The 26320-nt window shown below is 53.7% G+C and overlaps 1 protein-coding gene across 2 annotated transcripts in view; it reads right to left on the bottom strand.

Annotated features, from left to right (window-relative positions):
* Nucleotides 1-3695: 3695 nt before the first annotated feature.
* The window catches only part of GALNT14 (polypeptide N-acetylgalactosaminyltransferase 14), a 222974-nt gene continuing 200349 nt past the window's right edge, over nt 3696-26320 (bottom strand). Inside the window, exons 10-15 of one of the 2 annotated variants that reach the window (XM_068564337.1) lie at nt 23003-23129; nt 20740-20832; nt 16496-16579; nt 15865-16009; nt 5449-5568; nt 3696-4224 (exon numbers count right to left, since the gene is read on the bottom strand). In XM_068564337.1, coding sequence (XP_068420438.1) covers nt 4066-4224; nt 5449-5568; nt 15865-16009; nt 16496-16579; nt 20740-20832; nt 23003-23129 — 728 coding nt within the window. In that variant the 3' untranslated portion in view covers nt 3696-4065. The remainder of the gene's footprint in view (nt 4225-5448; nt 5569-15864; nt 16010-16495; nt 16580-20739; nt 20833-23002; nt 23130-26320) is intronic. The other variant, XM_068564338.1, reaches the window with a different exon arrangement.

A 26320-nucleotide genomic window follows, 5' to 3' on the forward strand; every position in this document is an offset into this window, starting at 1 on the left:
TGCTATCTTTTTAAAACTCCAATGTCTGGTAGCTATAGCCAGGAGGTAATTAGGAAGTAGTACTAAAGAATCACGGGCTTATTCTCTCACTCACTCACGGAAATTTATTGAGGGTCTACACTAAGATCTGGTCCCAGAGCCAGTGGGAAAGACAGTGGTGACAGCTAATTATAGCACTAAGGAATTTTGGTCTGAGCTGACACAGGAAAGCCCCCTGCCACAAACACCTATAAATATTGGATAAAATACAATAAAACAATTTGAAATCACAGCTGCGTTTGAAAGGAAGAAAAGAGAAATTCCAGATTCCAAAAATGAGTGGGAATTCAAAGCCAGCATGGTGAATGAGAGCTGAAAGGGAGTGGAAGCCAGATATCTGTGCAATCAGGACTGGGGTTTCAACACCCCAGTGGAGGCAGATATGAAGACCACAGCTTCATGAGTGGCTGGGGCCAGAAATGGGACCCTACACTTAAGTGGGTGCTCAGAAGGGCTAAACAAACCCCACCTACCAGCCGGCATGGGAGCAGGACAACAATTTGGGTAGAGGAAAGATAATCTGCAAAGGATCAAAATCCAAGATTGTGCCAAGCACAGATGTGGGGTCCAAATTCACTGAACTTTCACAGTGTGGAAACTACAATTGGAAAAATCAGTGTACATACTGGTTTGAACCCAATGGAACCCAACAGAGGCAAACTTGAACCTTCCCTGAGGCATGCTTCCACAGCCCAGAGGAAATAACTCCTGCTGAAGATGAGCTCACACACAGAGAAATTACACAGTCCATAAGAAAAGAAACTGCCAAGAGAGTGAGTCTCAGATTCAATATGGCACCCAGCGTAGCCACCTATGCTGCCTCCAGAACTACTGAAAAACTCCCATTTCTGCCCATCCACTCAACACCATCATCCCTCCAACTCTAATCCAGGTACTGGAGAGTGCCTGAAGCCCCTGTCTCTCTTCTTTCCAGTTCACAAATGTATACAATGTATGTATAAATTCCCTTTCGTTTAATTCGCACACCACACCATTTAGATACTTAGGAGCCCATATTGCTCATGTCTGTTCGCACTAGCCAGAGGCAACCCCTGGTGAGGCGTTTCTGCCACACCTGGCCGCCTTCTCGCCCGGCAGTGTGATGAGATTGCTGCAGAGTGGTGACTCCCAAAGCTGGGTTTGGGGTTTCTATCTTGCTAGCCCATAAGATATGAAGAGAGTAGGTCCTTCTCTGCTTTCATATGCTGATGTCATTGACAAACTTTCACTTTCACCCACAATACTGCTGGCCTACAAAGTGAGCCGTTTCAGGTTCCTGAAATCTGGCATTCAAACTCAACGATCAGAGCTGACCAAGGACTCTAATTCAGCACCCACTAAAAGACCTTACTGCCCGGCAAAGCTTGGCCACACTTGCTCTGCTGCATAATTGCAGGACACAGGAATCTCAGACTGGGGCAGGTTGCTGTCCCATCCAGGTATCATCAGCTTTGTCTTGAATCGGTGGAGCTTTGGAACTGCTGCTATTCTTGCTTTTAAATCACAAATTACTCTTGCTTTGGCTCCATCACCATCAACTTGGTGAAGAGAGGGTATTTGGATAACCCTACACAGTTATAGTGATCCCTACTGGCATCAGTTTTTAAGTTCTGCTTTCCACTAAGGAGGTCTTAAGATGCACACCCTGAAGCCCAAATGTGAACCTTTGGCGTCTCCATTAGCAAACTACCCCCCACGTCCTTCACAGAGTCTTTGTTACTGTCCCAAGTTCTTTCACTAGTAAGAGGAAGGTCAGTGGGATCCCCGAGCCTTAGCTTTTCTGCCACATCTAAGCAGCTGAGATATAAAAAAAAAAAAAATGTTTGTCCCTCTGGGGCAGAGGCCTCCATTCCTGTTTCCCCGTTTCCATGGGTATTCAACAGATATCTATGGCCACCTACACTCTGTGACTTGACAGGGGGAGTAAAATAAGAGTAATGTCCCTTCCTCCTGGACAAGGAATAGTGTTTCCAATCACCCATGTGGGAAAATATTCACTGAGAGCTTGATGTGCCTGACTCAGTGCTGGGGCTAAAGTCAGTCACGAGCCAGCTTTCCTGCCACCGGGGAACTCCCAGACAGGCACAGATACAGAGGGAGACAAGGACACAGATGGGGACAATACCAGCTCCTTTAGTTATTTTAGTGCAGAATCTGTTTCCCCGATTTAGGGGAGAGGGCGCTGGTGAAACTGCCTGTTCTTTCTTCTCTGCAAAACTGGTTTAAACCCCGTGGACCTGTAGCTGGAGGAGCCAACAGAACATCTTCTTCTGTAGATGTCTTTATCACACGGCCTCCTCTCCTGTCCACAGTGGGGAGTGAGCCAGCCCCACATAAGAGCCGAATGGTAACTAAAGAAGGCAATAGGAGGATTGCATAAACAAATGCAACCACCAGAGGACACGCTGGATCTGCACGCCCAGCCCTTCACTTTCCATGTCTGCAGTAGTCCACAGTCATGGATTTTTTTAATGATGAGCTTGAACAACGGCCATCACGGAAGGCTTTCTGGATGAAGGGGAGACAGACACCTGTTCAGGGTATAAGATGGGAGATGGATTCCAAAGTGGATCCAAATGACCCCCACCTCCTGGCACCAGCTCTCTTGTGTAATCCTCTCCCCTTGAGTGTGGCTGGGCCTAGAGGCTCACTTCTCTCAAATGTGGCAAAAGTGATGGGAGGTAACTTGTGAGACGAGGTTGGAAAGGACTGTGGCTTCCGTCTTGCTGGTACTCTTGCCTTCCTGGCTTGCTTGGCTTGGTGGCTGGGTTAGAGAGGCCGACACGGTAAGGAACTGAGGGCAGCTTCTGGCCAACAGCAAAGAGCCAGATCCTATCAAAAACCACTGCAACACCTTGATTGCAACCTTTTAAGTCACCCTGAAGCAGGGGACCCAGGGAGGCTGTGCCCCGTAGCAACTGTGCGATCAGAGATGTGTGTTGCTTTGAGCTGCTAAGTTTTGGGGTCATTTGCTTCTCGGCGATAGATAGCTAAAACCATTACTAATCAGCACGTGGTGAACTTACCTCGGCCGAGAATGTACAGGCATATTCCGGGAACTTTTAAACAACATGGGTCGGTTCTTTTCTTAAAGCCTAGTTACTAAGAATGGACAACCACCATACCCAATTCCCAGAACACACTGGGGATTTGTTAGAGGATGAAACTCCCACACCGATGGCCACAGACTATAAAGCCATCAGGGCCCACAGAGACGCCTAGAGCAGTGATTCCAACCAGGGAGGAGCCTGGACCCTGCCCTGGACCTACTGCAGTGGGATCCCCACAGGTAGCCCCTAGGGCTGCTGAATAGATGCAGTTTCCCCAGATGAGACAGACTGTGTATCCCTAGGTAGGAAACACTACTGTCCTTCGCCTCCCCCACTTGATGTAACAGGAGATGAAGGGCCAGAGAATTATGTGTCTTCTCCCGGTCGCACTGCCTGCCAGCGGCGGCAGCTCAGGATCAGAGGGCAGGTTTCCCATCTCCCCGTCCTCGTTGTCGACCCCCAACAAGGCCCCACCAACTGCCCACCCCGACTCGAAGGAGAACTCAGCCTAGCTCTGAGCTAACCTAAGTGGAAACAAAGGAGGAGAGACACAGACAGAACTTCCACGGTTCCTTTAATTGTTTTGAAAAGCACCTCCGCCCTTCATCTCTCAGTCGAGTCCTGGCCTAGTGACGACGAAGGCTGTTCTCTCTGGCCTCTTTCGTTAAGACAGGGAACAACATTAACACTTCCCATCAGATCTCTGCCTCCAGATACCGTGCAGGGGCAGACCCAGCCAGGACTGGAACTTAACGGCCTTGGGAACGCGGGGATCTGTCTGTCTCTGAGTTGCTCTCGGCTTGCAGTCTCTTCCTGCATCCTCCCTGACAGCCGCTCCTGTCCTGGGGGGCTCTGCCTTCGCTTCCCCATTCAGGGCTTCTGCAGCAGTTCGGGGCTTCCTGCAGCCTGGTTGCCAGTCCGATTCTCATCCGGGGAAGCGCCACCCCACGGCCCCTGCCAGTTCCGACACGGATCTTCAAGAGCTCACCAGGTCCCAGTGCTGGCTCATGAGTGAGGACTCACACGGATTGACAACGATCTCCCTGCTGTTCTCAGTGCCATCGCCAAACATGTCCGTGTCTAGGCAGAGGTGGGATGCCACGTGCTCGATGCGGGAACCAGTCTTGGTCCATTGCTGGGAAGATGGAGAGGGGAGAGGATGAACCAGAATTCTCCGGCTAAGGTCCTGGGTCCTAGCAATAGTATTGGGAGTTCCAGCGTAATCAGAAATGTTGACACCACATGGCTAGGGTCATCCAGAGACTTGACTTCATGGTCTCATGGAGGAAGAAAACTGCAACTAATTGCCTTGCCAGGTATTGTTGTTGGTTTTCTTTTTTTTTTTTTTTTTTAATCGGATTAAAAAAAGTAAACGCGAAATCAATATGTTTGCTAGGAAAACTCATTAGAAGGCAATAACTTTCCAAGCAATAGGCCAGAAAATATGAAGCGAGTTAGTCACAGGAGCAGCGAAAGAAATGATCCACGCTCGGTGTCTGCACCGTCATGAAGAAGTGGGTGAGAATGAGGAGGGGGGGATGGCGAGGCAGGAGGGGTGGAGGGGCTCCTGGGCAGCACCTGACGCCGAACCTCTGCTCCTCCAAAGTGCTTCAGCACACGAGGGGCCCAAGCAGAGAGGGGGTCTCATGCTGCTGCTTCCCAGACCTCACCTCACTGGACAAGGAGGGAGGGGATGGACACGTACTGGGGAACAACCACTGACCAGGTATCACGGGTCATCTCAGTGAACTGCTCTAAACAGCTACCCTGTGTGATGGGCATCATCAACCTCATTTCATAGAGGAGGAAACGGAAGCTCAGAGAGGTCCAGTAACCTGCCAAGGGTCACACAGCCAGTGAGCCATAAAAATGGGTATTTGAATCTCGGTCTCTCCAACACCAGGACCCAGTTGGCAGGAAACTGAGTGGAGCCAACACTGTGCCGCCAGAGAAACTAGGCACCAGGTGCATCCAGAGTGCTATGAACTTTGCTGGACGTCCTGCCGGAGCCCAAGGCCCCCGAAGGCAGAGGTTCGAGTCTTGTTCATCCTTGTGGCCCTGCAGGCTCTGTCCCAGTGTGCTCCTGCTCTGGGGTCCTGGGTGGGCGTCGGAGCAAAACAGGGCAGTACAAGATACGCATGCAAGCTGAGGTCCAGCGCGGTCAATAGGCTTTCACATGGCAGCTGATCGCTGCCGCGGGCACCACGGATGGTATCAGAAGCCCCTCCCTCCCTCTCTTAACCAGAAGGACCTCTTCCTTATCACCCCTTCCTCCTCTGAAGCTTCTCTCTTTTCCTGCACACGAGACTTAGACCTACACCGGCGGCCACGTGCCAGGGCAGACGCGCTGAGCACTTACCTGTCTGTCATCTCCATTCTTGCAAAGGACAAGAACCACCGGGGCGCCAGGGAACAAGGTGACAACTGACAGGCACAGTTCCTCCTGCAGGATCTGCTGGGTGTATGTGAAGGCCCAGATCTGGAGGGGAAGAGGCCAGAAAGGGTCACCTCAGGATGCCTGGAAGCCACCCCTGCTGGGATACTACTGTGCCTACGTGTGACAGTTAGCACAGCTTGGTACGAAGCACTGGCTGGGGGGGGGGGGTGGTCCTAGCGGGAATCGACTGTCAACAGGTCACCTGGGAAAATGCTACCCAAGAGCCAGAGATTCTTGGGTCACACCCTCGGTGAAGTCCCCGCCCCACTCCCAAGAAGGGGACTGGCCTGGGGCATGCAGGCTGCCTCTGAGAGGCAAGGAGCAATTCTGGGCTTTGGGCAGGAGACTGAACGACACCCCGGCCGAGCTGCATGGTCCCCAGTTTCTCCGTTTGGATTGGTGTCTGTTCCCCACACTTGACATTTCACGCCGCTACGCGGTAGGTCACACCCCCCCGTCCCCCCAAGCTGTCTTTAGAATGTCCCTTCTTTGAAAAGGAGTCCAAATCGGTGCCCTGAGAACATGAGAGTTGTGACAAGAGGCAGATGGAGGGGCAAAGGGAATGAGGAGGGGGTGGCAGAGGAGCAGGAGGGAAAGGAGGAAGTTGTGAGAAATAAAATCATTCCAAGGGGGCGCATGCACACCAGCACTCCAGGAGAACAGAGCACTTGGCCCCGGAGCTCCTGCAGGGGGAGCAGCTGAGAAATCGGATGGACATGCAGAGTTCTGACAGCGGCGAAGGGAAAGTGGCATTCGGTGAGGTTCATTACGAGGAAGGAGGAACGTTTCCTTCAAGTGCCAGAGACCAGAGAGCAACCAACTGCTGAAGCAGCCCGGGACACCGCCCAGCTCTTCGACCAGGGGCGGAAATGCTGGCGTAATAGTTGTCAAACGTGAACCTTCAAGAGGTTTTTCCTAGGTTGTAAAACAGGGATAACGATAACATCTGTCCTTTGCCTTCATCATGGGGCAGAGAAGACTTGTGAATCGGATGCCCCGAGGGGAGCTGCAGAGGGGACCCCTCTAAGGGTTGTACCCTTCCTCTTCCACGACACCCTTACCGTCCAGTGGACCCTCTGTCCCTGCACAAGGCCACCTGGTGTCGAGAGAAGACCTAGACCAGAAAGTATTCCCTGGGGAGTGGATGGAAATAGAGACGAACAAAGACTGGCTGTGAGTTGAGAATTCCTGAAGCCTGGGGATGGGTACACGGGGGTTCTTCATACTCTTCCACTGAGTTTGATTTCTGTATCTATTCAGTTTTTTTTTTTTTTTAAATAATAAAACGTTAGGAAATGTACTCTTCTGGCCTTGTGAACATCACCATGCTATGCAAACTATTTGCCTTCCTCCAGGGTAAGCTGCAACGGGAAGACGCCTGTATGCATGGAGGTAACGTCGGAACCATGACAAGATGGCTAACAGCGGCTCACATTTCTTGAGCACCTACTATGTGCCAGGCACCGTTCTGGCACAGCTTTACACATGTTAACTTAATCACAAGACTCCAATTAGGTAGGTGTTGTCTTTATTCCCCTTTTACAGATGAGGAAGGTAAGGCTCAGAGAGGTTATCCTAAGTCAGGTACAGTAAGTGGCCCCTGCACCCACTCTCCTCAACAGCTCTGCTCGAGCTACTGCTGCCACTGGGGTCATGGCTCGTTCCGGGCCCTTTGATTCAGTTGAATCTCGGGAGACCCCTCCTCCAGGTCGTAAATATTAAAACGCTAGATCAGCTCCTCCTTGACAGGAGATAGCTGGCAGCAGCTTCCCCCTCTTGGCCAGCTCCCAGTGGCAGCCGCCGTGAGAAGGGAAACCAAGCTCACACCCCGTGTCGGGGGCCGGGGAGGGGGCAGATCAGAGAGTAGGCCCCTCCCCTGACACTGATGGGAACTGGGCAAGGGTATGAACGGAGGCCCACCCGCCGCGGACGCCACACCAGACCAGGGGACACGCGTGGCGCTGGCTTCCAGCGTGGGCTGCCCCCCTTTACTTCCCACCCCACCTCTGTCCCCCACCGTGAACTCCCAGCCTGCATCTCCCTGCTTGGTCACTCCCCTCTCAAGGGTCCCCCTAGGGCCTGGGTGTGTGGACCTGGGACACAGTCCATCCTCTGGAACGGACCCAGGGGAGAGAGATCCATGCAAGTCCTGAAATCAGGTTCGGGTCATTAGGGTGGTGGATTCTGGGGTCCTACACATTTGGGGAGTGTAATGTAGAAGGTAGACACAGGTCCTAGGCGTGAGCCCTGAGAATTCCTTGGCCTGTGGTGCGGGGGGGAGAGCAGGGCCCAGGTTCAAGGGCAGCGCTGCTAGGGGGCCATTTGCCCAGGCCCACCGTACCACTGGCCTCAGTGTTAGACTTCTGCATTGTCTGGAAATGAGGATAAACACACAGTCACCGACGTGGAAAGAAGATGAGGCTCATCGCTCCGTCCAACTACCCGACCACACAGCTTGCGGTGAACCATGAATTAGCATTTTAAAAATAAACCCTGTAATTATTTTATGATCACTACAATACACTGGCTTTGTGTTTTTTATGTTAAAAGCATTAACCGATTAAATATAAAAACTTAAAATATACCACAATTTCTGGTAGCCCATTTTGGCATTTCTTTTTGAATATCCTAGGGGCTTCAAAAACCAGAAGTGCTGAGGATGGCACGGGGTAGGGTGGGGAGTGGTGGTCCTTTTAACTCTGAGACACCCCATCCACAAATGCCTTTCGGGAAGGAATGTATATGGTACCCCGGGGGCTCTGAGGAAACCACCTCGAGACGCCCCGGGGGAGAACGTGCACAGGCACAGACAGGTATTGAAGCCCTCATACTCTGTGGACTTTCCATTAGCTGGTGCTTTACTGGCATCGAAATAATTCAGCCTTGCAATTCCCCAGAGGAACGCAGCTCTGTGGCCACATATGCAAGAGAAGAGAGTTGAGGGGGAAGCAGAACACGGGAGCAGGTGGGGCAGGAAGCAAGGAGAGGTTTTCCGATTCCTATTCTGCGGCCTGTCAGGCTTTGCAGAATGGTCGGTGATGAATGGGTTTATTAAATGAATGTCAGAGTCAGAAATGAATTCAAGAAGGCAGCACTGGTTGCTCAGGCTGGCCTGGCCTCGATCGGTGAGCACTGACGGCTCCATTTCGGGGACTGGCAAAGTCACAGCTTTCAACCCAATGCACACAGACACGGCCATATCCATGGAAGCTAACCCAGAGGCCATCCCGGAGGCGGTGTGGGATGCCTCGCCCCTCTGGGACAGGGCTGGTAAGGGGCTGAGGAGGAGGCAGTCCATTCCTGGCCCTCCAGCCTCTTTGCCGCTGCCCTGGAAGAGGGGAACTGATGATGGGGAGGGGATGGTCCAGGCCAGACAGCCTGAAGACCTTCTGTGCTCAGAGGAAGTCTCTGGAGCTGCCAGTGTGGGTGGGAGACGGGAGTGGCCCGTCACTGGGGGAGGAGACTTCTCGCTAGTAAATGCTCACCTGGCCACGGCAGCCAGCCTGGGGCTTACTGTCCTGTACTGGCTGGAGAAGCAGAGAGGAAAGATTTTCTTCAGAGGAGACACCTGAAGGAGTAAAGTTCTGAAGGGAGCAGGCATGAAGCTAAGTGGGGGCCCAAGCCCAGGGGCTGATCTTAGAATGGTCCAGAGCCACCGCTAGTAGGCAAGGGCACTGCTTCTCAGCTGGGGTGCTTTTGCCCCTAGCCACCTACCCAGGGAACAGCTGGCGGTGTCTGGAGGCATTTTGTGACTGTTATGACTAGGTCGGGGCTGTCACTGGCACCTGGTGGGTGTGGTCAGGGATGTTGCTAAACATTCTACAATGCACGGACAGTCCCTGCAATGAAGAATTACCTGGTACTAATGCCAGCTGTGCTGAGGTTGAGAAACCCTAGCCTAGCCTTTTTTTTTTTTTTTTTTTTTTTTTTTTTTTTTTAGTTTTTGTTGGATACAGTTGCTTTACAATGTTGTGTTAGTTTCTGCTGTACAGCAAAGTGAATCAGCCACCTGTATACACATATCCCCTCTTTTTTGGGTTTCCTTCCCATTTAGGTCACCACAGAGCACTGAGTAGAGTTCCCTGTGCTATGCAATAAATTCTCATTACCTGGCCTAGTCTTAAGAGCTTGGTATCTGGAGGCGGCAGGCCCGTGTCTGAACCCTGCTCTGGCGCTACTAGCACATGACCTGGGTAGCCTTGGTCAACTCCTCTAAGCCTCGCTTCCTCCATCTGTGAAATGGGGGTTATCATGAAGATGAAACAAGCAGATGCACGTCGAGCACTCAGCCCGTTGCCCAGCCCCTGGAGGAGAGTCTCCGTGAACCATCTTTTTCCAACACGTGGGAAGGAGGAGTGGTTGGACGAGGACAGAGAAACATTGCCATGTGGACAGACGTTAGGGGGCTGTGTTTTCCTTAAGGCAGAAGCACACATCATTTTCTGCTGGTAGTGAGTCCCCTGTTCAAAAATTCTCCCGTGTGCGGAAGAGTAAACAACGGAGAAGAAACAGTGAATGGGAGGCAGCCCTTCTGGCTGTGCTGTGGTTAGACGGCCGAAATAACTCGGTGCCAAGGGACGATTCTGTTCTAGATTGTTCACCTTCCATTGTCTACGTGACCCTGACAGCCACCCTGGGAGGTAGGTACGATTGGATGGAAGGCGGACTGAGGTCAGTGGCTGCTCTGGGCAATGCCAGGGGCAGACCCTGGGGTTGACTGTGAATGCGGGACCTCCCTGGTGAGACGGGATCTGAGCCAAGCGTGTCCAGGGCCACGGGCTGGCCTCAAACCTTGTAGGCCACACTGGGCATTGCCCTCGTCCGTCGAACACGCCCTGAAGCCTGCTTCAGACAAGATGCTGGGATTGAACGAGTGGGTTCAAGCGAACCTTTAGTTCAGCCGACCTCTTGATGCACCTGTGTGGCCGCGGGATCCCCCAGACGCACTGACTGGCTGTGCGGGGGGCCTTCATCACCCGCAGGGACAGAGCTCAGCCGTGCCCTGGTGGGGGCCCTCTGACCAGGGGTGGCTCTGAGACGCGCCTCTCCTTCAACTGGGACTAGACTCGCTTTGGGGACCTTTGTTTCTAGTCCATTGTGTCCTTTCCTCCCAAGTTGCAAGAATACACCCAGTACAAATGGTGTTGGGCCAGGCTGTTGGACTCTGGAGTGACTGCCGGGGCTAAGACCCTGGCTCGCTTGTTTTTTTAACCCCATAAACTTGGGTGAGTTACTTAACTCTGCGCCTCAGTCCCCTCAGCTGTGAAATGAAGATAACAGCAGCCCCGAACTCGGAGGGTAATACATATATGTGTCCAGAATGGCGCTGACCATGGAGCAAGTGCTCAGTTACTCTCCGCGTGTTGGCTGTGATGCTGGAGGATGCCAGCAGCAGGAGAGACGGCCCTGGAGAACCTCCTGTGGAAAACTGCCTTTGCTTTGCCTCCCAGGACAGATGCTGCAGAGGCAGTCGTGATGGGGCCATTCCCAAGGGTGTGCTGAGAAAGCCGGGGAGGAAGGGTGGTATCAGGCAGGGAAGGTGACTGCTGGCAACCTGTCCCACTGGCAGACTCACCGAGAGGTGCCAATGTGAGTCCAGGTTTGGGGGAAGAGCTTTGATATTCATCTCACCCACCCAGGCTATCTAGCGGCCTGCATGCATCCTTCACAAGCCAGTAGCCTGAACTGCTGGGGATCCAGGTGGGAGGAGACACTAAAAAGTCTTTCATTTATGTTTTTTCCCTTTCTTTAAATTGGGATACAGTGAGATTGGTGCATCTGTCTTCTTTCTATCTTTCACAAATATTTTTCTAGGGAATCCAATAAAATTGAGAGGAAACTTACGACCCAGAAGGCTCCTGGGGCGTCACACGTTTACAAACTGATGATGTATTTCTCTTTCTACCCAAGGCATCAGGTTGCTGCCATCCTGAATACACACACTCAGGTTAGATATTTTGTTCCCAAGGTTGACAAACCAGCCAAGAAAGGGAAGTAAGGGAGGGTGAGGGGTGGAGGGGGCTGGGGTGGAGCAGAGTCGTGAGCCAGCACTGGAGCCAGAGGACAGCCACGGTCGGACGGTCTCCTTTCAACAATGAGGACAGCCACGTGCACGGGGACACGCCACCTGGAGACTCAGTGGCCAGCTGGAAGCAGAGCTCAGGGCCCCCGAGCCCCAATCTCTGCTGCTCTTTCACCCCACACGTTGAAGACCCCGGAATCCACCACCCAAATAACCTGAGCCTGATTTCAGGACTTGCGTGGATCTCTCGCCCCTGGGTCCGTTCCAGAGGATGGACTGTGTCCCAGGTCCACACACCCAGGCCCTAGGGGGACCCTTGAGAGGGGAGTGACCAAGCAGGGAGATGCAGGCTGGGAGTTCACGGTGGGGGACAGAGGTGGGGTGGGAAGTAAAGGGGGGCAGCCCACGCTGGAAGCCAGCGCCACGCGTGTCCCCTGGTCTGGTGTGGCGTCCGCGGCGGGTGGGCCTCCGTTCATACCCTTGCCCAGTTCCCATCAGTGTCAGGGGAGGGGCCTACTCTCTGGTCTGCCCCCTCCCCGGCCCCCGACACGGGGTGTGAGCTTGGTTTCCCTTCTCACGGCGGCTGCCACTGGGAGCTGGCCAAGAGGGGGAAGCTGCTGCCAGCTATCTCCTGTCAAGGAGGAGCTGATCTAGCGTTTTAATATTTACGACCTGGAGGAGGGGTCTCCCGAGATTCAACTGAATCAAAGGGCCCGGAACGAGCCATGACCCCAGTGGCAGCAGTAGCTCGAGCAGAGCTGTGGAGCCAGGTTTCCAAATCCTGCCTGCCTCACTTACTAGTGTATGACCTTGGATAATCTCTCCAGGTCTCAGGTTCATCATCTGCAAAACGAGGATAATAGTAACACCTCCTTAATCGGCTTGATATGGCCTCTCAGAGACAGAGAAGTAGGGGCAGGAGAGAAGGTGAACAAGTCACATGAAGGGGTCTGAGGGGCAGATGCAACTTCTCTGGACAGGCCAAGAGGCAGGACAAGCTGAGAGACGCAAGAGGGGAGAGGAGGCAAAGGAGGGTTATCACATTAGCAGGAGGCGCTGGGAAGCAGGACGACAGGACGGGGAGTTTATGTAGGAAGGAGGGGCAGACACCGAAAGCATGAGAAAGGTAGTGTAAGTCAGTCCTGCAAGGGTATATATTCCACGCACACACGTGCACACACCCAGAAACACATGCACACGCCCACACGCCCACACACTTGGGGGGACGAGTCTAGCTGAAATTGCTTTGCGGATTTCTATCAGTGGGTTCAACGCCTTCAGAATACTTGGACAGGCATCCCAGGCCTGCTGTCGGCCGCGGGTCCTGCTAGGAGAGGGCTGTGTCTAACCCAGGGTAATCCCACCCGGCACCGCAGCATGCAGCCTGGTACCCGGGGCACCGTGCACACTCGGTGGGTGTCATCTGTTGAAGGGAACTGAACATCGTCCTGTCTCCTGTGTTCTTCCCATGTCCTGAATTCGCTCTGCTGCCACACACACCCAACTGTTCTCTCCAAAGCAGAGAAGAGTGACAGCTTGGCACGATTTTCTACAAAAGAACTCTTTGCTCACTTGAACGCTGTTACTGTGCTAAACCTTAGTTTCCCACAGTGACAGCTTTTTTCTCTCCCCTTTCTCACTCCGCTGGAACGTCAGCCAGAATAGGTGCCATTCTCCTCTAGTCAAATAAAGGCCTGGCAGCTTCTCCCTGGGCCAGGCTATTGGGTGGCCCCTCCTTGAGATCCAGAGATCCCATGGCTCCCCCCGCCACCTTCCTTATGCAGCCAAAGACATTAAGTACCAGAAAAACCCCTACTTTGCTAGAAACAGATGAGGCAAACTTCTGTCTCGGGGAAAGGGGGATGGTAACATTTTGGCTGTTTGCAATCCCCCATGAGCAGGGCCCACACATAGAGCCAGAAGAGAGGGATGTGCGTTATCTACTCACACATTCTACAAAATGCCACTAACAAGTGGTATCATTCTCAACCAGGCTGTCACACCTAAAGCAAAACTGACACCTCTATTTCCTTCCCCTTTTCCTGTCTGACTCAGGCAGCCCCCTTCCGTGTCTTGCTGGAGCAGAGATTATTTTTGGAAAAACTCTCAGCAAGCTGGAGGCTGGTAGTGCAACGCCTCAAATGCCAGGCTGAGAGTGTGGGTTTTTGTGGTAGACAATGGGGAGCCATTGAAGGCTGTATGGAGATGGGGAACAATGGTTTGGTGATCACATGTTACTGGAGGCTGTGGCCATAATCTAACACAGTGGTTCCCAAGCAGGGTGGTTTTGTCCCCCGGGGGCATTTGGTAAAGCCTGGAGACAGCTTTGACTGGCATGACTGGTATGTATGGGGCGCTCCTGGCATCCGGTGGGCAGAGACCAGGGATGCTGCTGGACAGCCTACAGGACACAGGATGGTCCCTGCCACAAAGAGTGATCCAGCCCCAAATGTCAATAGTGCCGAGGCGGAGGGCCGCTGATCTGGCATGAAGAGGTGAACGTTGGGGCCAAGAGCAGCTATTCTGAGGGGAGAAGGGATGGGATTTGCAGGAACGGGGGATGTGGGAGAAAGAGGAGCCACGGAAGATGGACAGAACTACAACCATCTGGAGAGAATTAGTGGGATGGTGAGATGGCCGGGGAGCCTGACAGGTGCTTGGGGCCATCTGTTGGCTTGAGTTTCAGAGGCGTTTGTAGTGGCTGTGGACTCACTAGATCATCCCGTGTTTGAGAGGGAGAGTCTGGCAGGGATGTCTAAGTGTAAACCCGCCATCCTGCAGCCATCTCCTGGGCGCTCACAGCCTCCTACCCCCGAGGATAAAAGTCAATCTCCTCAGCTGGGAAAAGAGGCCATGACGTGCCTCTTCCCTCCTCTCCAGTCTTACCTTTGCTGCTCCCTCACCATTCTACCCCTCTGACCACAATCTCCCTGCAGCCTTTCAAAGGCATCCTGGCTCCCAGCCCCGGGCCTTGGTACATGCTGGATTTGCCCACCTGCCCTTTCTTCCCTTCGTGACCTGGCCTATTTCTACTCATCTCTCAGGATACAGCTCATTTTCAGGTCCTCTGGGAAGACTTCCCCAATCCTTGTGTAGAAGTTGGATATCATCTCTCTGCACTTCTATAGCACCGTGGACCAAACTCTCTCCAGGACAGAGATTATATCAAAATGGCTGCTGACTTGCTTCTTTTTGCGTTAGATCCCTCGAGGGGCCATGGGGGCCTGCAACCTAACCTTTCACCTGTGCATCTCCACAGTCAGCAGAGAACATAGACGTTCGTTGAGTGAATGAATGAATAAATGAATGAATTCATGGATGGATGAAGATACAGAATTTGTGACTCAAGAAAACAGACGAGGTTGCCAAAGCTGGAAGCATGGATAAAATCTCCAAGGAACCAGTTACAGAGAAAAGAACAGTGAATTGAGAACTTGGGTGATTACTCACCGTAAGGGTATGAGAGTGGGGAGAGGAGCCAGCCAAAAAAAAGAAAAAAGGGGTGGAAAGAACAGGAATGCAGGACAGTCAGGATCATGCAGTGTCTCCAGAGCCAGGAGGGAAGTTATAAGATGGATGTGCATTCATGCATCCAGCAGGCCAAGTGTTACAGAGGTTGAGACAGGCTGTGAATTTGTCAGTGACTTTTGAAAAGAGCTCTATCCTCAGAGGGGAGTACACTGACCCACAGCGTTGATGAAACTGCTACAGCACAAGGAAACCTCTCTGAGAAGGGGCGACGATGGTCCCTCCAGACCTGGGGGAAGCAGGAGACGGCAGAGGTGGAGCCACAGGCCTGCTGAGGGCAGAAAGGGGATGATCGACGGCCCTGCCCAGAGGTGGGGGCGGTGGATGATGGGGAAGGCTGTAGCACATCTGACGTGACTGTCTGGAAGTCAGGGTTAAATCAGCGGGGAGACTCACAGAGCAGGCATTTCACCTGGAGACAGTGTCACCCAGCAGGATGCTTTTCTGTCTGCATCTCATATTTTCGAGGTAGCTGTGTTGCCCACCCTGCCTGATCCAGCCCACATTTACTGCCAGCAGCTTGGACACCAATGACATCCTCATTAAACTCCTGCTAATTTAATGGTTAATTCCTATAGGCGCTAAGTTGCCTGGTGAGGCGTCTTTCAGAGAAAGTCTGTGCATTTGGAAACCAAGCGGAGTGAACCCAGTCCCAGAGTGAGGGGGATCGTGCTTCTCTTGCTCTGCTGTTGAGCTCCGGGTATAACTAGACACCTGATTCCCGTAAAAGCAGGAAATAGAGGCCAAGTCCATTCACATGTTCAAGTATCCCCAGCCAGTTACTTTACCTGGGACTTGGCTTCCTTGTCTTCAATCTTGACACAGGGGCTTAACTTGAGGTTGGAGATCTCTTGGTCTTTCTGCTTTTGAGACTCTAGGCACTTCTGCCTCTGTCGGATGCTGCCCTTCTGGATGGAGGACTCCTTGGGTACTCTAGAGGAAAGCCACGGGAGGGATGAGAATCCACTACTCTTTGGATTAGTAGTAACACCAGCAGTTGGAGAGGTCGGGCAGTGTTTGGAGAATGGCAGGGGCATTTCGTCCTGGCTGTGTTACAATGACTTGCACTGCTCGGGGCCTGGGGATGGGGGAGGTGCCACTAGGAGCAAGGCAGCAGGGAACAACCCAGGAGACTGGAGCCTGGAATGGAATCAGTGAGTCCATGCCCTGAGGTCACACCCCGGAGTTCAAACCCCAGCAGTTGAGAAATACTGCTACAGCTAACCTCAATCCCTCATGCTACTGATTAATAGAATTCTCTTTCTGGTTTCAGGGATAAGCAGAGCCAACTGGCCTTCTCAGACCTCCATATACTTAAAAACCCTCATCCAGATGGGCACAGGTGGTCCTTTCTCCAGACTGAGTCAGCGGAGGGTCTCTCTCTGCAGCTAGCAAAGGCTCAGACCACAGGGCGGATACCTGAGTTCTGGATAGACGTTCTCCAGGTACCACTTGAAGCTCCGGCACTGCAGGTTCTTCCTCAGGTTCAATCTGCTCTCAATGCTGGGGGCGAAGGGGGAGGGCAGACACAGAGACAAAATACAGCTGTGTCAGAGACAGGTACCAGCAACATGGACCCAGGAGGTACCAGCCCTCCAGGCTGGGAGGCATACAGCACAACCCGTGCCCATGTTCTGCACCCACGTCTCCCTGGAGGGTGCTGGAGAAAAAAACCGAAAGAGATTTTGAGAGCTCCAGACAGAGCTATGGAAACACTTAGCAATATCTCACAGTGGAGCGGTAATGACACCAAAGATTTGTGCTTTACTTGAAAACAGAATTTGGGGGTGTTTTTATTTTTCATTAAAAACAAGGTTATGAGAACATTCGGCGTGTTGTTAATAATTCACCGCCGGGGCTCTGGGTCTACTTACAAATCTCTCTTTGGATTCTGCTGTTGAACTGCCATCCCCCCGACGCCCTGCCTCAACCAGCCCAGCCTCAAAGAATCCTCTTCGTTAGCTGGTTCTGGGCTTTGGTCATGTATTTGTTCATCACATATTTCCTGAGTACCTGGTATGCGCCAGGCATTGTGCCCAACGTGGGACGTGATGGTGAACTTTCGAGCAAGAGAGAAACAGGTAACGAACTGGGTGGTCACAGCCCTATGTGGATGTGGGGTGGGAGCACCTCAGAGGTGGCCCCATGCCTGTCGGGTCGGTGGTGGTCGAGTGGTAATGTGGAAGCTGGTATCTGGAAGGAAAGTGGACGTTGTCCAGACAAACCAGAAAGTGGGTGAGGTGGGGTCCCCTGGTAGTGCCAGGGGAATAGCAAAGAGAGATTAGTGCACGTGGAGAGGGAAGGGGTCTGTTGACAGGAACAGCGGTGCAGGTTAGAATACGTGTGTGTGAACGGATGTATGTGGGGGGATGGGAGAGGGGAGGTGGGTGGGAGGAGATGAAGATGCAGACCATAAAAGGTCCTGTGAAATACTGTGGAGGAGCTTGGACTTCATTTTCAGGGCAATGGGATGCCATGGATGGGTTCTAAGCAGAGAACGATGTGGCGGTGTTAGCCCTTTAAGAGCATCTTACTGATGGTGAATGCGTCTGATGTGCAAAGCTGGGAGAGCTGTTAGGAGGCAGCGGAAGAAACCCAGGCGCTGCTCATGATTGCTGGCAGGGAAGTGGGGGTGGGAACGGAGAGAAGGGCCAGATTTAATTCTCTCCACTGCACCACCAGCACCCACCCGAGTTCCATGTACACCTTGTCTCTCCTGCGTGACCACACAGAACTGGCTCTGCTCTCTCCAGCCTTGCCTCCTTCCACCCCAAGGACTGGACCGGGCGCCCTCACAGCACTGGAACTTCTTAAACAGCACTAACCACCATTCCTCACCAGACTCCAAGCAACATGAGGGCAGGAATGACATTGTTTGAAAAGGGCTAAGTGTTCAGTATTTGCAAGAACCCAGATGTTCAGTGCATGAGTGAGGCAGGATCTCTGGGACTTGGTGATTGCCTAGGTGTGGGAGGAAAAGTCAAGGTTGACACTCATTTCTGGTTTGGCAACAGGATGCAAGGAAGAGCGTTCACTGAGACGGGGAATATGGGGTAAGGAGCAAGTTTAGGAGCGAAGAGGATGAGTTCAGTTAGGACCTGTCGAGTTGGAGGAGCCTGGGAGGCATCTGGGCAGAGATGTCCAGTTGCTACTCGGACATAAGGGATGGAGCTCAGAGGAAAGGTGCAAGACAGAGATGGAAACGTGAGTATCGGCAGCACAGTGGGGGTTGATGCCAGCGAAAATGTGGAGTAAGAGGGCTTATGACAGATCCTCAGGGAACGCCAACATATAAGGGTGGGGAGAGGAGCCTGAGCCTGCAGAGGGGGGCTGAGAGGGTGCAGCCTGCACCGCAGGACAAGAGCCAAGACTGCAGTTCTGGAAACCGAGATCAGAAGTGCGCCTGAAGGAGGCTGGGTGGGAGAAGTCTCATACCAATGGGGTAACATAGAGAAAGGTAAGGGGTCCCAGGGAGTCATGGATGGGCCAGGTGGGCGTGATCGCAGGGGATGGGGGCACAGCCTCAGGTCACAGTCAGGAGAAGGGGGAGGGGGAGCCGCAGACAGCAATGCAGGCAGCTTTTTCATGAAGCTTGGCTCTGAAGGAGCAGAAGACCGGGTGTAGGTGACGAGCAAAGCTGGACTGAGGGAGAGTTCTTACAGTTTGTTTTCTTTCCTTCTCTTCCTTTTTTGTTTTTAAAAACTATGTAAGATACTGAATAAATTTAAATGCCAATGGGGACCATGCAATAGAGAAGAGAGATGGGTGATCAGGGAGAGTGAAGGCACACAGAGGGCAAAGTCCCCTAGAACAGGGGCTCCCACACTGTCTGCACATTAGAATCACCTGATGGTGTTGGGGGGGGGTGGTTCTTTTACAAATTCTACAGCCCAGGCCACAGCCCAGAGGAAATCCACTCTCTGGGGGTGCAGTAGAGGCAGCAGAGTTTTTGAAGCTCCCCAGGTGACTGCGCTGTACAGACAGTTTGGCAACCATCACCTTGAAACCTCGCTCCTTGAGTTGAGGTCCTCAGACCAGCAGCACGGCACCACCTGGGGCTTACAGAACTGCAGACCTACCGAACCAAAATCCACACTTTAACAAGATCCCCGGGAGATCTGTGTGCACATTAAAGTGTGAGAAGCCGACAGGCAGGAGGAGATGAATCCAGGCAGTGGGACCTCGATAAATGATGATTTATGAATGAATGCAGGGGGTAAGAGTGTGTCCGGAGAACAGGAGGCACACCTTATCCTTCAAGATGAAAGAGACAGAAGGATGGTGCAGATACAGGTTCGTCTGTCTTGGGAAGTTGGTGCTATTTCATCTACAAAACAGAGGTGTCATCTTCTGTGAGTGAAAGGAGTGGGGTGGACCCAGCAGCTGGGGTGAGTGGAAAAGGTACAAATGGAGATTGAGGGAGAACGCTGGCCAGGCAAGGTGGCAGGATCAAGAGGTCCACCAAGGGCCCCCCTGAGCCTGATGGCCATGGAGTGGTAGCAGCACCAGCTGATAGTCCCAGAACTGTTCAGCAGCCTATGAACAGGGGAGGAAAAGGTACAAAGTCGGGTTCATCCAGGGTTAAGAGAACTTCACCAGGGAGGGTTGATAGATGCCCAACAGAGCAAGAGACCTGAGGACAACATCTTTTAAGCATTCTCTTTAAGCAAGAAGGTGGAACCCAAGTTGGAGAGGGGAGGGCAGTGAAGAAAGGAGGGGTGGACCCACACGGCCAATAGACCGGAAGTTGGCTAAGGACTCAATAAACGCCGTGGGAGGCTCTGAGTAGGACAAGTGGAGAACAGTGTGGGTTTATGGTTTCAGAAATACAAATCACTTTAGCAGCCTCTGATTTAATCCTCCCGGGCAGTGATGGGCTCGACCTATGGAGAGTAGGCTGCAAAAATCCCATCTGTCAACAGCCTTAGAATGACTGAGGGACATTAGATGACAAAAGCCACCGGCTGCCCCCTGCAAAAGATGAATGATTCCCCTGGGTTGGGGAATGCAACATCACAGAGTTTTGGAATATGACAGGTGTGATTTGAGCCTTCTCCTCCTCCTGTAATGGTGTGACCCAGGGCAAGTACCTGAACCTGTAGAAGACTCAGTCTCCTCATCTGTAAAACAGGGGTAATTATACCCATTTCTCAGTTTGCGGAGGACTAATGGGATATCTCATGTAATGGTATCTGGTCCTTAATTTCTCTCTCTGTCCTCTTCGACCCCCATGAAGCTGGAGCCTGGCTCTAGAAGAGATCTGCATGGTACCGCCCCTCCTAGGAAGGCAGAAGATTCAGGCTTGGGCAGCTGAGGACGAGGAGGAAGGAACTCCGACCTGGAGGGACCAGGGCTGCTTAGCCCAGCACCCCACCTTTCTATAAAAAGCTGGAAACACCAGTCCACTGCACAAGGCACAGCTCTGCCCACGGAGTAGACGGCCCAGGTTGCCCGCGGGTCATCCCACAAGAGCTGTCCAAGGCCCTGCAGCCGGAACTGGGCAGGAGCAAGAAGGCACATGAAGGGAGAAGAGCCCCAGCCTGGGCCCTGGAGGGGCCTGGGGGCTCGGGAGACCAGCTGAGCACACAGGCCTGTTGGGACCCGCTCTCCTCGGGCCTGTGAGCTGGGGCTCTTTGCACAAATAAACCAGGAGGGACACTTACTTTCCAAAGGGTCTCTCCAGGGCGAACGGCCGGGAAGCATAATAGTACTGCTTGTATTCATCCATCCACACTTCAGCTGTCCGCTTGGTGTTCCTGGGGAGACAGGGGGTGTCGGGGAGGGTCAGAGAGGACCTGGGACGTGTCCAGGTAAAATATACACAAGTGGCAAGCTGGCAGCGTCACCCCCGTGGGGCCCACCACGGTCCAGTAACATTACTCTCCCCACAGTGCTGAGCCCAGCCACTACCACCAATCTCCAAAGGGACCTCTACCCCAAGACACACGATTTTAGTAGTCACTACATACTCTTTTCCCAAAAGGCACAGGCCAGAGAAGTTACACCAGAAACTGAACTTCTGTCGCCCTCAAAAAAGAAAAAAATCAGGGAGAAAAGAGCCAGGAGAATCTGGTGCAGCCCTGTGGTGCCGGTACAAGAGGAGCAAGTGCTGACCGTCTCACCTCTGGCCGTCCACGGGCTCCTGCTCCAGAACTCTCCCCTGCGGCCCGGGGCCCAGCTCTCCAAGGAGAGAGCCCGTCACGCACGGGTTTCCCACAGGCCACGTGATTAGCTTGGTGCAGGTGTAAAGAATTAAGCAATCACGCCATCTCGGTCAAACGTTTGCCAGGACTCTGAAGTTTTTAAAACATCAGCTATTCGCTCTGAGTTTGACATCCAAGGTCACAGAAAAAGAGACAGAGACAGACATGGAGGATGCCAGTACTCAGCTGTCCAGCAGGCAGGGGCACCAGGAAGAGAGGATGTGGGAAAACCATCAGAAGCCAGGAGCAGGGCCGGGGCAGCACCTGCCAAGGCCCGAGTGCGTGGACTCGGGGTCTCACCGGAAAGGCCATGTCCCTCCAGGTTTCTGGCTCTGTGTGCCACAGAGGCATTCAACAGCGGGGCGCGGCACGCCCTTCAAGCCCGTGAACCTGGAAGGAGTCACGCACACGCAGCCCAGCTGTTGGTGCTCGGCAGGCAGCTAACAGAGCCTTGCCGCCTCCCTTCACCGGCCTAACCACCGGCAAACCGGAAGCTGCCGAGGAGACACTGACCCACATTTCCCTCCCCTCCAATGACCCGCTGGGGGCACGCAGGATGCCCGCTGGCCAGGGCCCAGGCTCAAACACAAGAAATGCTCTGGAGCCCAAGGCTCTGCCCCCTCACGCCCAGGCTGGCCCCTTTCCCCATCACGGCCCCACCGCTTTCCTGTGCCAGGCGCCCCCAGATCACCTTTCCCTGTAAAAGCCCAGAGCCCAGGCAGCCCCGCCTTTGTTCCTGTCCCTGCTGACTGGGTTCTCACTGCCCCGCCCTGCCCAGCATGGGGTCAACTTTCTCCCTGTTCAAGCCCATGGCGCCTCCACACCTGTCCACACCCACAGCTGTCCATAGTGTGAGAAACCGAGGACGGGAGAACTCAGACGAGGAGAACAACACCGCAGGGGAAGCAAAACACCAAAAGAGGCGCTTGTCTCCTCCTTCCCCCAAATGGACCAAATGAGAGAAAAAAAGGGCACAGTGGGAATAAATGGGGAGTGAGCTGTCAAGTGACAAGAGACAAGGGGAGGCGAGGCTGGAGGACCAGAAGAACAAAAGGAGAAAGAAGTGTAAGGAATTATTTTTAAAGAAAAGGAGAAAGGTTGAAGAAAATAGTCACGGAAAGCAGAAGGGCGTATGGAAGGAGGGAGCAGGAATAGGCAAGTGGGCACCGCTGGGTCACTGAGACCCCAGGATCTTCGTCCTGTCCCCAGGCAGGAGGTGACAAGTCCCAGGAAAGGAGCCCAGGGCCGCAGGGCCTACGCCAGCCTGGCAGCTTCTGTGCACCCTCGAGGCCCTGGAGCAGTCAGGTGGGTTGTATCCACTTGTGCCTCCCCATTCCCGAATCTTCCCAAGGGCCTTTCCCCTGGTGACCCAGCCTGAAGGTGGGAGCAGCGGATCTTCCAGAACTCAGGGGCAAAACGGTCACCCTTCTCCCACCCCAAACAACCCAAAATACCCAGGGCCCTGAGCCCTGCAGGATGGCGCCGCCCAGTGACTTGAAGCCCCCAAGGCTACATGTGGGGGAAGCCAACAGTGGAGAACAGCCTTGGGGCTTCCAGCCTGAAGCTGGACGGGCAGGCCTGACCTCTCCTGCTCAGGCAGCGGCCCAGCGAGCAGGACCCGCAGCCCCTGTCCGTCCAGAACACTCAGGCGACCTACCAGAGAACCCAGGGCGGCAGCAATCCATCGCCAGAAAAGCCCTCGGCCGCTGCAGCGCACACTTACTTTATATACGTGTTGGCATTTCCATCTGGGAAGACATACGGGTGCTTCTTCCGGAAGACGTGGCCCACTCGGCTGCAGGGGACGATCTCGAGGCTGCCCCCACACATCCACACCCTGAAGGAGATTTCTGCAAGACAGCCAGGCCCCCCATCGCTGCTCTGCCTCCTGGGCGGAGGGGACACAGGATGGCAGCGTTGAGACTCCAGGCGCCAGAGAGTCCCAGGTCCCTGGGAGCGGGGAGGGCCGGCTGCATCCAGCCACGGGCGCGGCGGTTACCAGCGTGCTCCACTAGCCCGGCAACCTCGGTCTCCCGGCCCACAACAAGGGTGGTAACAACTCGCACCTGGGAGGGTGGTTTGAGTTAATAGGGAAACAGTGGCCGGCAGGGAGGAGCACACAACAATCACGCCCTGTTCCCTGCCCTCATGGAGGCCTCTGGATCACACTCAGGGGCCTGCACGGCGGGGGCCACTGCTGTGAGGCTTTAGCCTGGAAAGAGAAGCCTGGGGGCTATGAGAGAGCTGCTTTTGAGCACGTGGAAGATGGATTAGACAAGCTCATATGATCCCAGAGGGTTAGAGCCAGGACCCAGGAGAAAGAATTTCCATTAGAGACTATGGGAGAATTTTCTGATGGTCAAGGTCCAGATAGAAGGGGCTGTCAGGGGGCTTCCCTGGTGGCGCAGTGGTTGAGAATCTGCCTGCCAATGCAGGGGACACGGGTTCGAGCCCTGGTCTGGGAAGATCCCACATGCCGCGGAGCAACTGGGCCCGTGAGCCACAACTACTGAGCCTGCGTGTCTGGAACCTGTGCTCTGCAACTGGAGAGGCCGCGATAGTGAGAGGCCCTCGCACCGCGATGAAGAGTGGCCCCCGCTCGCCGCAACTGGAGAGAGCCCTCGCACAGAAACAAAGACCCAACACAGCCAAAATAAAAAAAAAAAAAAAAAAAAAAGAATTACATGGGATTATTTAAAAAAAAAAAAAAGAAGGGGCTGTCATGGAGTAAGTGTGTTTGCCGCTCTGACAGGCCAGCAAGCCACATGGCCTGGAGGCGACAGAGAGGACCAGTTCCCAGGAGGCACCTGGACAAGGTGTCCAGGCCAGAGCCTCCCAATACTGAGACGGCAATGCTACCCGCTGCAAGGGCCCCTCAGTCTTAGCCGGGAGGAGGAAGTCTGAGCCGTAGTCGAGAGCTGGGAGCAGCCATAGAAAGTGCTGGAAGCCTCGAAGCTCTTGTTGGAGGTACTCCCCTGGGTGGGGGTTTGCACACAAACCCATTTTTCCCCGTTGGCTGCTGCTGCAGGGACCTCCGGGAGGTGGGCGGGGTGGAGTTAGCAGAGGCGCTGGGACTAGGCTGGCGGGTGCATTTCTCCCTCGGGGCTGCTTCCTGCAGGCTTGGAGCAGTGGTTCTACCCCAGAAGGAGGCAGCGGAATTCAGTGGTGGTGGGGGAGTATCTCTCATCACTGCCCTGGTTTGGAATTGCTAAACACTGTGAGGGGGTTTTATTATCGCTTTTAACTCCTCTACAGATGGTGCCTCCCCTTACTGACTGCACCCAGGGCAGCCTCCTCGCTGCACCCCACTGGCTTCCCACCTGAAATGCTTGCCTGGCCCATGCTTCTGCAGTCAAGCTCAAGCAAGAGGATGGCTCAGGAAAATCCCGTGCCCGTGGGCAACTGCCCCTGGAAGCGGCCCGGGTGTCCACGAGCAGGAAATGAGGATGCGGGTATTCCAGTGCTGTCCCACCATGTACGACGTGCCCCGCACCCTCCAGCACCTTGGGCCCCACTTCCCTGGGTTTCTTCACCACGGGGTCCTCTCCTTTATCCTCTGTCCCTCCCATGTCCTGCTCTCCTTCTCCCTTCTTTCCAACTCTCCAAGCAAGTGCTTGGACACAAATTCTTCATCCTGAGCCTCACCTGCTCTCATACTCACCTGTCCTCAGTCACCCTTTACCTGTCCCCTCCTGCCTCCTGCCCTGTGTCCCTGGAAAAGTTGCAGGCCAGGCTGCCTTGACACCTGTCGCCCCCTGCCCAGGTACCCTCCCAGACAGGCTACAGCGCATTTCCAGCAAGCTCGGATTTCCCTCAGAGTGGGGGCAACGTGGACACCAGGATGAAGAAAGGACGTCTCAAGATTGCTGTCAAATGATGGCAAGAATACAGGGTCGGGGAGAGACGGGAAGAACTCGGCTTTGGGGTCAGTGGCCCCAAGTCTGCAGTAACCCACTAGCCGTGTCCCTGGGAAACCTGCTTGACCTCGCTGAGGCCGGGTTTCCTCACACGTAAAATGAAGATCATAAAAGTACTCCACAGGACTGCCGCTGACATCAAATGAAATGGAATTTCAAGAATGACTGTGAAAACTCTTATGTGTGCTGGAAAGCTCAGTAACAGTTACAAGACATTCCTCTGCAGGCCGTCTCTTTAAGACGTGGACGCCAATGGCATCGCCCACCTGTGCCCACTTCCAACTTCCTAGATGATTTACAGCTTCCTGCTTCTGCCACAGGAGGCAGTTGAAATCTGTGATACTTAACACCTGAGATTTTGACTCTCCATAGAAATCCACGATACACGGCGCCCTGGCGTTTGCCTGGTTGGAATCGGGGGCACCGGCCTGGCGTTTGCGGGGGATGATGAGTGAGCTTAGCTGATGGCCAGCATCCAGCTCTCCACCCTGCAGAGATGCACGAAGGGTTGGAGGGTTCGGTGCAGGGAATTGTGATGGAACACGTGTGAATTGAGCCTCCAGGGCTAAGGTCTACTGGGCTCCAATCAGCTCCTCTCCAGGATCGCAAAACAGGGTTTCCAGTTCCCAAAAAGGAAAACCCTCTCATCCCTCAAAACCAGAGATGGAGGCCTTGCTTACTGGATATAACCTACCAATTCTGTGCCAGCTTTCTTCCAAAAATATGCATACATTTCAGCTATGGTCTCTTCCTTACATGTATTCAAATGAGACATACGTCCCTCCTCATTTGCAAAGCAAATCCCTCCAACCTGTGCCTCAGTCCCACCCACCCTCCCCGCCCCTGAAACCTGTTCCTCTCCCTGTGCTTCCTTCACCCAGCATTCTGCTTCTCTCTGAATCTATTGGCCCCCCCTCCTCTGCCACCATCACGCACAGACCCCACCTCAGAAAGTACCGTTCCCCTCTCCACCTTCCTTTTGGGCTTCTGGCATTCTCCACCCCAAGGCTCTGTCTCTGAGTGCCTTGCTGACACTGCTTCCTCATCTGACCCCAACATTCACTTGATGCTGAGGACTCACCCCTATCCCACCAGCCCAGCTCTACCGCGGGCTCCAGCACTGA

Source organism: Eschrichtius robustus, chromosome 15 (genome assembly GCF_028021215.1).
Source record: "Eschrichtius robustus isolate mEscRob2 chromosome 15, mEscRob2.pri, whole genome shotgun sequence".
NCBI lineage: Eukaryota > Metazoa > Chordata > Mammalia > Artiodactyla > Eschrichtiidae > Eschrichtius > Eschrichtius robustus.